Raw genomic sequence first — 14,063 nt, 5'->3', positions numbered from 1 at the left:
GTTGCCAGATCAGCTTTGCAGGTTGGAGCCTTGTCATGGAGCATTTTCTTCAACTTCCACCAAAGATTTTAAATTGGATTAAGATCCGGACTATTTGCAGGCCATGACATTGACCCTATGTGTCTTTTTGCAAGGAATGTTTTCACAGTTTTTGCTCTATGGCAAGATGCATTATCATCTTGAAAAATGATTTCATCATCCCCAAACATCCTTTCAATTGATGGGATAAGACAAGTGTCCAAAATATCAATGTAAACTTGTGCATTTATTGATGATGTAATGACAGCCATCTCCCCAGTGCCTTTACCTGACATGCAGCCCCATATCATTAATGACTGTGGAAATTTACATGTTCTCTTCAGGCAGTCATCTTTATTAATCTCATTGGAACGGCACCAAACAAAAGTTCCAGCATCATCACCTTGCCCAATGCAGATTCAAGATTCATCGCTGAATATGACTTTCATCCAGTCATCCACAGTCCACGATTGCTTTTCCTTAGCCCATTGTAACCTTGTTTTTTTCTGTTTAGGTGTTAATGATGGCTTTCGATTAGCTTTTCTGTATGTAAATCCCATTTCCTTTAGGCGGTTTCTTACAGTTCGGTCACAGACGTTGACTCCAGTTTCCTCCCATTCGTTCCTCATTTGTTTTGTTGTGCATTTTCGATTTTTGAGACATACTGCTTTAAGTTTTCTGTCTTGACGCTTTGATGTCTTCCTTTGTCTACCAGTATGTTTGCCTTTAACAACCTTCCCATGTTGTTTGTATTTGGTCCAGAGTTTAGACACAGCTGACTGTGAACAACCAACATCTTTTGCAACACTGCGTGATGATTTACCCTCTTTTAAGAGTTTGATAATCCTCTCCTTTGTTTCAATTGACATCTCTTGTGTTGGAGCCATGATTCATGTCAGTCCACTTGGTGCAACAGCTCTCCAAGGTGTGATCACTCCTTTTTAGATGCAGACTAACAAGCAGATCTGATTTGATGCAGGTGTTAGTTTTGGGGATGAAAATTTACAGGGTGATTCCATAATTTTTTCCTCAGAATTGAGTGAGTCCATATTTTTTTCTCTCTGCTTGGTCTAAAAAAGTAACCGTTACTGACTGCCACAATTTTTTTTTCCTGATTTCTTATAGTGTTTCTTAAAGCCAGAAAGTTGCCATTTGGAACGACTTTAGTTTTGTGTCATGTCTGTGATCTGCTTTTTTTCTACAAAATTAAACAACTGAATGAACATCCTCCGAGGCCGGTGATTCCATAATTTTTGCCAGGGGTTGTATTACCTAGATTTACAGAATTTGATAGTATCTCACTAGGCATGCTGACAAAACTCGTAATGTCAACAAAAAGGACAACCTGTTTATTTGATCCTATACCAACAAAACTGTTTAAGGACCTGTGGCCCACTCTTGGGCCGACTGCGCTGGAAATTATTAATCTTTCTGTAACTTCTGGATCTGTTCCTAAATGTTTCAAATCTGCAGTGATTAAACCATTACTTAAGAAACCTAATCTTGACCCTAGTGTATTGACAAACTATCGGCCGATATCAAATCTATCATTTTTCTCTAAAATTCTGGAAAAAGTGGTGTCACGGCAGCTCGTAGACTATCTTACTGAGAATAATCTCTTTGAACCACTGCAGTCTGCTTTTAGAAAATATCATTCCACAGAAACAGCTCTCACTAAAGTGGTGAATGATCTTCTGCTTACAATGGATTCGGACACCACTACGGTTCTGTTGCTGTTAGATCTCAGTGCTGCATTTGATACAGTGGATCATCATATTCTACTTGATAGGCTGGAAAATCATTTTGGGATTACTGGGAGTGCCCTTGCATGGCTGACGTCATACTTGACCAGTCGTTCTCACTGTGTTTTGTACAGTAACACTACCTCTAACCTTAGTGACATGAAGTTTGGGGTTCCACAGGGGTCTGTCTTAGGCCCCCTGCTTTTCTCCCTTTATATAGCACCCCTTGGGCACATATTGCGGCGTTTTGGGATTACCTTTCACTGCTATGCAGATGATACTCAGTTATACATGCCGATAACTGCTGGTAATCTCGTTCACATAAAATCCTTAGAAGATTGCCTTGCAGCAGTGAGAAGTTGGATGTCTAGAAACTTCCTACTTTTAAACTCTGATAAGACTGAAATTATGGTTCTTGGTCCAGTGAGACATCGGCATCAATTTGACCAGTTAACGCTCAGCCTCGGCTCGTGTATCATACATCACACTGACAAAGTGAGGAACCTTGGGGTAATTTTTGATCCTTCGTTGTCCTTTGGCCTCCACATTAGAAATATTACTAGGACTGCTTTCCTCCACCTGCAAAATATAGCAAAGATTCGTCCCATCCTGTCTATGGCTGATGCTGAGACCCTGATCCATGTATTTATCTCTTCTAGATTGGACTACTGCAATGTTCTGGACTACTGCAATGTTCCCTAACTAGCTGACCTAATTAAACCTTACGTACCGGCCCGGGCTTTACATTCTCAGGGTGCAGGACTACTTTGTGTCCCTAAGGTGAATAAGAAGTCTGCGGGTCACAGAGCTTTCTCTTATCGTGCCCCTGTTCTGTGGAATGATCTCCCTGCGTCAATAAAACAGTCAGATTCTGTGGAGACTTTCAAGTCCAGACTTAAGACACACTTATTTTCCCTTTCATATGGCTAGGATACGGGTACAGTTTTGTTTTACGCTTTTTACTCTTTTAATTCATTTATTAGTAATTGGAGCGGGCTGCGGCCTCAACTTTACCTAAATTCTGGGTCTTTTAGTGAAGTTTAGGGCTAGTGGCCGGCGATCACCTTAGTATTTCTCTGTTTTTCTTGTTGTTTAATGCTGGCAAATTATACAGTATTTTTTGTCTTTCTGATGCCTGATTCTGTTTTTTCCCTCTGTTTAAGGTGCAACACCATCCAGAGATGGGAGTTGTATTCGTGTTGGCGATCCTCCTGTCCTGTGCGCCAGTAGCATTTCTGGTATATTCGCCCATGAATTGTTCTGTGAATTGTTCTGTAATTTATGTTTGTAGCATGGCCCATGCAGAGGGTCACCCCTTTGAGTCTGGTCTGCTTAAGGTTTCTTCCTCAGAGGGAGTTTATCCTTACCACTGTTGCTCTGGGGGTTGGTAAGGTTAGACCTTACCTGTGTGAAGCGCTTTGAGGCAACTCTGTTGTGATTTGGTGCTATATAAATGAAAATAAATTGAAAATTGAATTGAAATTGTAACAATCTGGATGGTCTTTTTCCTCTTTTGTCCGGAAGACACAACATCTATGATTTCCAAAAACAATTTGAAATGTGGACTCATCAGACCACAGCACACTTTTCCACTTTGTGTCTGTCCATTTCAAATGAGCTTGGGCCCAGAAAAGGCGGTGGCGTTTCTGGATGTTGTTAATGTATGGCTTTCGCTTTGCATGGTAGAGTTTTAACTTGCACTTGTAGATGTAGCAATGAAATGTGTTAACTGACAATGGTTTTCTGAAGTCTTCCTGAGCCCACGCGGTAAGATCCTTTACACAATGATATCAGTTTTTAATGCAGTGCCGCCTGAGGGATCGAAGGTCATGGGCACTCAATGTTGTTTTTGGCCTTGCCGCTTACGTGTAGAGAGTTCTCCACATTCTCTGAATCTTCTGATTATATTATGGACTGTAGATGATGGAATCCCTAAATTCCTTGCAATTTAACATTGAGAGACATTGTTCTTAAACTGTTGGACTATTTTTTCACGCAGTTGTTCACAAAGTAGTGATCCTCACCCCATCTTTGCTTATGAATGGATGAGCCTTTTGGGGATGCTCCTTTTATACCCAATCATGACACTCACCTGTTTCCAATTAACCTGTTCACCTGTGGAATGTTACAAATAGGTGTTCTTTGAGCATTCATCAACTTTCCCAGTCTTTTGTTGCCCCGTCCCAGCTTTTTTGAAATGTGTTGCAGGCATCCATTTCAAAACGAGCAAATATTTGCACAAAAACAATAAAGTTTATCAGTTTGAACATTGGGGCAGCACGGTGGCTTAGTGGTTAGCACTGTTGCCCCACAGCGAGAATGTCATGGGTTCAATTCCCTCCTGTGGCCTTTCTGTGTGGAGTTTGCATGTTCTCCCCGTGTTTGCGTGGGTTTCCTCCGGGTGCTCCGTTTTCCTCCCACATCCAAAGACATGCGGGTTAGGTGGATTGGAATCTTTAAATTGTCCATAGGTGTGCGAGTGGGCGTGAATGTGTTTGTTTGTCTGTTTGTGGCCCTGCGACAGACTGGCGTCCTGTCCTGGGTGTACCTCGCCTCGCGCTCTATGACTGCTGGGATAGGCTCCAGCACCTTGCGACCCTTGATTGGACTAAGCGGTTGAAGATGAGTGAGTGAGTGAGTTTGAATATTAAATATCTTGTCTTTGTGGTGTTTTCAATTGAAAATAGGTTGAAGAGGATTTGCAAATCATTGTATTCTGTTTTTATTTACATTTCACACAACATCCCAAATTCATTGGAACTGGGGTTGTAGTTAGAATGAAAGTTTTGCAAGCTTTGTTTTTCTATTCTAATACAGAAAAAACAGATACCTTAGTTCAAGAAATAGTACATACCTTAGTTACACCATTCTTACTTAAGGCCTCACGGAGAAGGTCAAAGTTGTATTTACAGTCATCTTCACTTTGTGCATCAAACTTCACCTTGCTCATGTCAATGGAGCCAGGGATGATCCAGTCCATGAGCTGACAGTGACACGCACCTGCATGAGCACATACACATAAAAACAGTTCAGTAAAAGGTTTCTGCCCTCTCGACCAGTGCAAAGTGCAACAAAATAAATGAGTGCCATTTGGCCTGAAAATGAAGGGACACCTGAACCCAGCTGCTGTACTTCTGTGAAGCTGGTCTTCAGGAGCTTGTTGAGCCAAGCCGTCAACTGAAAACGGCTGATTTTTTCACCCAAAGAGTCTGGAGTCACAACCACAGTTGCCATCGTGCAGCTTTCTAAGAAAATAAAAGCAGAATGAATGAAATGCTGGTCACACAGACTGCAGCTTATTTGCTGATGCAACATGAAAATTCAGTAAGGTATATCTTATATAGTATATTATATTCCAATTCTAAGGTGGAACTATGCTAGTATGTAAAGGTATATCCAAATATCTAAAAAGGAAGAGCAAAATAGGAGAGTAGAAAAGAGTAGAGTAGAGCCACTTAGGTGCCTGGTCTTGAGAACCAGGGATGTCGAATATGAGCGTAGTTGGTTGATCACATTCTTCGCGTTGAGCTGAAATGATTCATCAATAAACTTATTTTCTTAACAGAATGGCAATGACAAATGATATTTACTACCACTTTATAACATGTATTACAATAAAAATAAATGTATTTGACAAAAATGTCAAACTAACCGGTTTCTGTTTCTCACACATTATGCCGCGTTCACACCGGGTGCGATCAGACGCTACAAATTCGCGGGGGTCGCGTGGCGACGGATGTGCCTCCTTCATCCGGTGTGTCGCTCTGCTTTTGCTGCGAAAATTCACCCAGGTGCGTCATCAAATAGGAGGAGCTTCCATTCCGCTCGCCAGCTCCGGTTGTCAGTCAAGTTAACATGACGGACCTTGATCACACGGAGCGAGTTGTTGTGGAAAGCTCCCAATACAGGGAGTATCATTATTTGCTGCAGGAGCTGCGTCTGGATGACAGCTGCTTTCAGCGGTCCTTCCGCCTCTGCGGGACCCAGTTTGAGGACCTCCTGTCCCGTTCACGCGCGCACATATAAACAATAAAAAAAAAGAAAAGAAAAAAGAAACTCCGCTGCTTGCTGCAGCTGGCTCTTCCCCCCAAAAAACTCTGTCATAATTATGTTTAGAAACCAGTCATCATTTGTTTTATTATACATCTGTGTAGTTAATAAGTAAAATAATCTCCATGGACGATTTGCTTGCGTGCGCACGTAAAATAAAAAGAGAAAGAAACTCCGCTTTTTGCTGCGGGGCTGCTGCTCGCTCCAAAAACTCTGTCATAATTGTGAAATAAAGGACAAAAGAGACATAAGTCCTGCTCACAGGCTGCTACCAGATACAGGACATGTTCACATCTTCAGTCAAACTCCAGACATCTCCACGTTACTACATATTCAGTCTCTGATTGGTCATCGCAGCGCGACCAGACAAAAAAGTTCAGATTTTTGAAACTGGGGAGGAGGGCAACACGACGTGATGCCACGCAATATCGCGCCACAAACGCGCCAATCGCTCAAAATCGCTTCACTCGCGTCCATTGCTCTGCGTGATTTGGCACCAAAACGCGTCCTTACATAGGAATTACATGGCAACCTGTCGCTGCTGTCGCTCACGTCATGCCCGGTGTGAACGCAGCATTAGAATGTCCTTCTAGTGTTTATAACTGAATAATTTAAGACTGTTGCTCAAACCAAACAAATATTTCCAAAGCATCACAGAGCCTGAAAAAAATGCAATGGATATTTTTAAAAGTACAGTTTTCTTGCAACATAGACTGTCAATATACGGCCATGCAGGGCACTCCAAGGCAAAATGTGTAACTCTGGGATTAAGGACCTTGGCCAGGGGCCCTTGAACTGAGGATCCCCTGGTCTCAAGGCCACTGCTGTTTTTCTCAAACTACATTGATAATATAGTTTATAAATTCTAAATGTACTTTGAGAGAAACTAATAATTTTAGCTGGAATAAATTAGAGAATTAGAGAAGATCCAAAATATATTCAAACTTGTGCACCCAATTCTTGCTTTTTTTTTAAAGTCATGAACAATGCATGCTGTACAATCATTCCACCCTGACAAAAAACAGGTCAATGGCATCTGGGGAAATTTCAAAGAGCTTCTGTCCAGGGTGTGAGGGGTCTACAGTGATGCTTCCTGCCCATTTCTTCACTCTGCTGTTTTACAAAGAAACATCTAGTCATATAGCCTACATCCATTTATGAATTACAGGCTATGAAATTATTTAACATACAAACACGAGAGGTAATTCCCCATATACTATATTATTTTTCAAACCATCTGTTGAATATATCAGTTGTATATCAGAGCTGCCAATCTAATCAAAAGCCACATGTTATGTACTGTTTAAAATGCAATGCATGTAAAAATAATAATAATGATAATAATAATAATAATAAAAGCTTTTGCAACTTATGGCCTAAGACACACTATTCTGAAGTATAAAGTGTGACCCTTGCAGGGGTGATGGTCAAGCAGTTAAGTGGGTTTGTTTTTGGAGCATAAGGAGGTCACCCCTGTCCATTCTCTCTGAAATGTGTAGTTGCGTCAGGAAGGACATCCGGTGTAAAACTTGTGCCAAATCCCAAAACAGATCTCTACTGGATCCACTGACCCATGGTACTATTTGTATATTTTTTTTATTTGGTGTGTTGAATGTTGAGTTGTTTTTATGCTTGCAAAACTTCAGATTTTCTTTCTTTCTTTAGAGATGATTTTATTTTTATACTATGAACAGCACATATATTTTCTGACTGAAAGTATTACTAGCAGGAGGTGGTAAAATCACAAGTCAGAATTTCAATACATCCACTTGGAAAATGATTCACAATATTAATACCAGCATTTTGGCATCAAAATTAATCCTATATCTTGAAAATACTCCCCCCACCTTGAATGTAACAAAGTATGGTCTATTTGTAAAGGTTGTCCATGCTCTTCAAAACCTTTATAAACACAATTCTTTCACAAAGGTTTTATGTCAGTCACACTGTGTGAATAACAGAACTTAGGAGGAGGCCATGCTCTTCAAAAACTTTAAAAACATAAACCATTGTCAAAGGTTTTATGTCAGTCACACTGTGTGAATAACAGAACTTAGGAGGAGGCCATGCTCTTCAAAAACTTTAAAAACATAAACCATTGTCAAAGGTTTTATGTCAGTCACACTGTGTGAATAACAGAACTTAAGGGCCTTTCACACTGCAGGCTTTAATGCAACGCTTTAACGCCCCCTAGCGCATCAGGCCGATGCTGTAGAGATTGCGGCTACGTCACACTCTGCCTGTTTCACACTCTGAAAAAAGTTCAGCGATCGCCATCGTGAATTTGCGACGCCTGAACCACAAAAAAAGCTTTAAAAAACAGCAGTAGAACGATTCTCCCATCACCCCGCTGGGAGAAGCTTTTTTTCAGCTACTTTACGGAGTGACGCCGACCGAGGGAGGACTGATGACTTGGTGGGATATCAATCGAACCGCGACAGCGGGCCGACCCACACGGAGAAGCCGGCCTTCAGGCATCATCACTGGGCAGACCGAGGCAGGCAGCCGGGGTGATGGAGCAAACCCACTCAGTCCGAAATCTCCCACTTTTTGGATATATGCGAAGTCCCAGTTTGCCCAACGGAGGTTAGTTCTGCAGCTTTATCGAGGTGAGGATAAAATAAAAGTAAAACGTGACGTTTCTGCGATGCTGTGAAAGTTTATTGATCGGCTAATGTTAGCTTAGCTTTTTAGCACAGTTGATCGGAGTGAACGCTTTAATTTGTAGATGGTTCAGTCTTTATTTTTACCAAATAAAGCTACAGCTTTTTTCAGACACCACAAAAGCTCAACTTTAAATATCTTATTTTTTCTGGCGTTTTTTTCCCATCGTTTTTTTGTCGTTTTTTTCCCCCCTTTTTTATATATAAACTGTTTAGTGTTTCTTTATATTTAAAGAAATATTTTTATTTGTCCCAATCAGGAACATTTGCTGTGCAGACAACCAAACTTCCATTGATGAGCTGAACACCACGAAGTCCAGTCGAAAGAAAACATCTCTGCTCTAAAGCAAAACCACCAGAGTTCAAAGCTGCAGGAGACCTTCATCTGGTCCTGAGAATCCAGCAGAACATTACCTGCTTCTAAATAAAAGGCTCTTTCCACAGCAACTATTTTATTATTTTTTAAAAAGCTGTTTCATTTTATATTTTAACAATAAATGAACAGATCATTAAAAATGTCCACAAATCAAAGTCAAAAGACATTTGCACAGATAGAAGCTCTCCACTTATTGTGCTCAAATTCATATTTTAGAAATGACTCTCTCCTGATAACAACATTAAAGGCAATTGCATATTTTGATGAAATTACAAGTTTAACTGACTATAAAAAAATTCATCATGAGGTTTATGTCACAGAAATCCTACTTTACAATCACACTGCAGTCATTATTAAATTATTTCCTGTTGCATTTATAATACACATTTGTATTTATTTATTGTCTTTTTCAGGTTGAAATGAGATATAAATAATCTACCAGACTTTAAAAAATGTACAAGTTTCCATGTTATTTAATTTGTCTAAAAATAAATGTCCAAGGTTCCTTATGTTAAACAAGAAATTAATCTGAAATAACAGGTGGTTTTAATTTACAGATTTACAAGAACCATTTATTGATTTATTTAGCTATTTTAATTACAAGTGTTCTAAACTTTTTTTTTAACAGTAATCAGAAATTTTGAGGTAACAAACAACAACAACAACAACAAAAAATTTCCAATGATTTTTCTTCAGAAAACTGCTCTCTAAATGAGCAGTCCTGTCACATGTTAATGTTTGTTCAGATCAGTGGTTTCTGCACCAGTCGGATTGGTCCAATCCATTTTGTACAGATCAGTGGTTTCTGCCACAAGTCTTCCGTGTTTTGGCCCGATGCGTGGTTCCTATTGGACAACACAAAGGTACGTGACAGCTCAGAGTGTCGAAAGTTAGATTGGATTGAACTTTGACCCGCGTCAGCCTGCCGACAAGTGGCAATGCGCGCTCCCGTCAGAAGGGTCATTTTAGCTCGGCTTTTGACGCGACGCTTCTGACGCGTCTAAAAAGCAACGCGTCTCATTGAAAATAATGCTTTTTAGACCAATGTTTGACGCTTCTGACGTGTCTGACGCGTACAGTGTGAAAGGCCCTTTAGGAGGAGGCCATGCTCTTCAAAAACATAAACCATTGTCAAAGGTTTTACCAAATTCTTTAGTCTGAGATCTTGTTTTTGGCTTGGCCATGACACTTGATTTACTACAACTTGCCATGCTGTGACTTGAAATTACATGTGTAATTGCATGATCACTGTAATAATATCAGTACTTATGTAGCTTTTGTGACTTCTCTAAAACAGGTACTACCAAGACAAGAGCATTATATCTCATAAACTTGAATGTTGTGTTCAATGCAGGGTTCATCAAAACTAATCATGAAGTCAAAACAACTACATTCTAATATTTCAACAGGTGTTAAAATTACAGTATATATTGCAGTTTTCTTTTTTGCATGGGGTGGGGAGTTTTTGTCATGGTAGACACCCACTTCCTATATGAAATATCTCCCAAATTACACAATGCACAATCTCTGAAGTGGATGTAAGCATATCTGAAAAAAAAAAAAAAAAAAAAAAAATTCTAACATTACCACCCCCTGCTAGTATTACATGTAAATTTAATGATTACTGTTATTTTTATGTATTCTTCTGAACAATTATAGTCTTAAAGATGAGGTTTATTGCTATAAAGCTATAATATATTAGTGCTGCCAAAGCTGACTGATTTCACGGGTGGGGGTGGGTGGGCTTTCTAATCTCCCATTGTCTGTCTGTGGAAAAGGGAGTCTGATGGCTTTCTGTCAAACACTGTGATTAAATCAAACATCAGGCGTTTTCTTTTCAAGCTGCATTTTGTTTGCTGTTCAGTGTTATTTTGCGGTCTTGTGCACGTTAAAACACGGAGCTGCTCCTCACGTTGATCCACGCTGCTCTTCCTGCGCTCCCTCCCTCTACGTATAGAAACCAGAAACCGTCAATGAAATCTCGCGTGGTCCACTTTTTGCCGCGAACGTGTCCGATACACAACTTTGGCTGTGGATTGACAACTTGCACTTTTGAAACGTGAACTGGTCAGAAACATCACATGCACTAAAAATGCTGCTCGCCACGAGCATTGTTCACTAGGGATCATCCGCAACATTTCACTTTTTCACTTTACGTGTTGCTCGGTGTTGCTGTTGTATGTTGACGCAAATCACACATGTTACACACGCAAAGAAATCACAACCACGCGTGGCGGCAGGAACCTATGCGTCACATCATGTTAACAATGAACTAGTTTAAAGCACTTAGCAGGGAAGGAAAATCTCCCCAGCCCCCCACATCATCTATCTGCCGGTGTCTTTGTGTGTTGGGTGTGCACAATCCTGATTCATAAGAAACCTGTTACAGCATGAATATATGTTACTTTATCGTTAGATATAAAGTGTTGGCTTGATTGACAAGATAGAAAATTCATGAACAACTTACCTCGGTTGTCCCGTCGATGCACCCAGAACTGTAGTCAGCGTCTAAAACGCGAGGAAATTCTACAGTCATGTGACCGCCGCATTGCCCAGTGATTGGACGGCTTCTCTAAAGGGGGCTGACCTATTGGCGCACACACAACGCCATCAAAAATTGGGCCAAAATATTAGAAACCAATCATCAGTTTTCTCCCATTAAGCAGATACATGTGGCTGAAACTGTGGCAAGCTAGCTTTGCTAACGCTAGAGAACACAAGTTTAACTTGTCCTCTTCAGCACAGAGATATAGAGAGATCAAAAGAAAAGGAAAACTCTTTTTTTTTTTCTCAGGGAGACACCATTAGCATTATAGCATCGTTAGCATGTCTGCTAGATGTGTCTGTCAGGCCTTCGTTACATCGCTGTAACATTGTAATTACGCCCTAGAAACATTACAGTGCCATTAATAGATGATTTTATCATTAAATTAAGGTTTTGTGACAGAAATACGAGTGATCACAGCGTCACTCAAGCCAAATGTTATTCTACACGGCAAAATATCAAATCAAATCAATTTTATTTATATAGCGCCAAATCACAACAAACAGTTGCCCCAAGGCGCTTTATATTGTAAGGCAAGGCCATACAATAATTACGGAAAAACCCCACGGTCAACACGACCCCCTGTGAGCAAGCACTTGGCGACAGTGGGAAGGAAAAACTCCCTTTTAACAGGAAGAAACCTACAGCAGAACCAGGCTCAGGGAGGGGCAGTCTTCTGCTGGGACTGGTTGGGGCTGAGGGAGAGAACCAGGAAAAGACATGCTGTGGAGGGGAGCAGAGATCAATCACTAATGATTAAATGCAGAGTGGTGCATACAGAGTGTTGGGTATTTTCTCCTCCAAACATTCTTAAAACCTTTGATAAGACAAACAGAGTCAAGAAACACCAGTGAGACAGAAAGTCAAATTAATCACGCGCGGAGTGCGGCCAGGCTGTACACCAAGGCTACACTAAAGTCTGGCCTGTGCTCCCGCTCTTTTTATTAGAGAAGCCCTCATTACATCATAAAACTTGTCCTAAGGGGGGGGGGCAACGCGAGACAAGTTTCTTCCGTAACATAAACACATACGTCAATAAGTGCAGCTGTAAGGAAAAACAGTTTCTTTCTTTTACTCTTATTGTCGGAGGTCAGCACATCTCGTTCGTCTGTTGCAGTTATCAGCTGTTGTGCATCTGCCTGGAGTGTCCTGGTCTTCACACTAAGCATCACATATCACAAGGCCATAATTTCACAATGGTCAAAACAACCTACAGTTCTTTTACTCCCAGTTCAGACTGACCCCAGCATGCTAAACAAAGTTGAATAACAAATACATTCTCAGGGTTACTTTTAAGACAGGTGCATAACAGCACAATAACGTTTTCATAAGGAAGAAGACAAAGGTACAAATGTTTAACAGTGATAACATATATATATATAACATAACATACATATATATAACACAGAGCAAAAAGAGAAAGAAACACTCAGTGCATCATGGGAACCCCCCAGCAGTCTAAGTCTATAGCAGCATAACTAAGGGATGGTTCAGGGTCACCTGATCCAGCCCTAACTATAAGCTTAGCAAAAAGGAAAGTTTTAAGCCTAATCTTAAAAGTAGAGAGGGTGTTCTGTCTCCCCTGATCGAATTGGGAGCTGGTTCCACAGGAGAGGAGCCTGAAAGCTGAAGGCTCTGCCTCCCATTCTACTCTTACAAACCCTAGGAACTACAAGTAAGCCTGCAGTCTGAGAGCGAAGCCCTCTATTGGGGTGATATGGTACTACGAGGTCCCTAAGATAAGATGGGACCTGATTATTCAAAACCTTATAAGTAAGAAGAAGAATTTTAAATTCTATTCTAGAATTAACAGGAAGCCAATGAAGAGAGGCCAATATGGGTGAGATATGCTCTCTCCTTCTAGTCCCCGTTAGTACTCTAGCTGCAGCATTTTGAATTAACTCAAGGCTTTTCAGGGAACTTTTAGGACAACCTGATAATAATGAATTACAATGAGTCCAGCCTAGAGGAAATAAATGCATGAATTAGTTTTTCAGTATCACTCTGAGACAAGACCTTTCTAATTTTAGAGATATTGCGCAAATGCAAAAAAGCAGTCCTACATATTTGTTTAATATGCGCATTGAATGACATATCCTGATCAAAAATGACTCCAAGATTTCTCACAGTATTACTAGAGGTCAGGGTAATGCCATCCAGAGTAAGGATCTGGTTAGACACCATGCTTCTAAGATTTGTGGGGCCAAGTGCAATAACTTCAGTTTTATCTGAGTTTAAAAGCAGGAAATTAGAGGTCATCCATGTCTTATGTCTGTAAGACAATCCTGCAGTTTAGCTAATTGGTGTGTGTCCTCTGCTCATGGATAGATAAAGCTGGTTATCATCTGTGTAACAATGCAAATTTAAGCAATGCCGTCTAATAATACTGCCTAAGGGAAACATGTATAAAGTGAATAAAATTGGTCCTAGACACAGAACCTTGGTGGAACTCCATAATTAACCTTAGTCTGTGAAGAAGATTTCCCATTTACATGAACAAATTGTAATCTATTAGATAAATATGATTCAAACCACCGCAGGGCAGTGCCTTTAATACCTATGGCATGCTCTAATCTCTGTAATAAAATTTTATGGTCAACAGTATCAAAAGCAGCACTGAGGTCTAACAGAACAAAGCACAGAGATGAGTCCACTGTCTGAGGCCATAA

The 14,063-nt window shown here is 40.4% G+C and overlaps 1 protein-coding gene across 1 annotated transcript in view; it reads right to left on the bottom strand.

The window, feature by feature from the left end:
• Window positions 1-11,379, bottom strand: part of dnmt3ba (DNA (cytosine-5-)-methyltransferase 3 beta, duplicate a) — a 69,223-nt gene extending 57,844 nt beyond the window's left edge. The window contains exons 1-3 of the mRNA XM_034173017.1: window positions 11,317-11,379; window positions 4,874-5,005; window positions 4,615-4,760 (exon numbers count right to left, since the gene is read on the bottom strand). Coding sequence (XP_034028908.1) covers window positions 4,615-4,760; window positions 4,874-4,994 — 267 coding nt within the window. The 5' untranslated portion in view covers window positions 4,995-5,005; window positions 11,317-11,379. The remainder of the gene's footprint in view (window positions 1-4,614; window positions 4,761-4,873; window positions 5,006-11,316) is intronic.
• Window positions 11,380-14,063: the final 2,684 nt, after the last annotated feature.

Source organism: Thalassophryne amazonica, chromosome 6 (genome assembly GCF_902500255.1).
Source record: "Thalassophryne amazonica chromosome 6, fThaAma1.1, whole genome shotgun sequence".
In the NCBI taxonomy this organism is placed as follows: Eukaryota; Metazoa; Chordata; class Actinopteri; order Batrachoidiformes; family Batrachoididae; genus Thalassophryne; species Thalassophryne amazonica.
The sequence above is the reverse complement of the archived record's forward strand: the minus strand, read 5'-3'. Positions and strand labels throughout refer to the sequence as shown.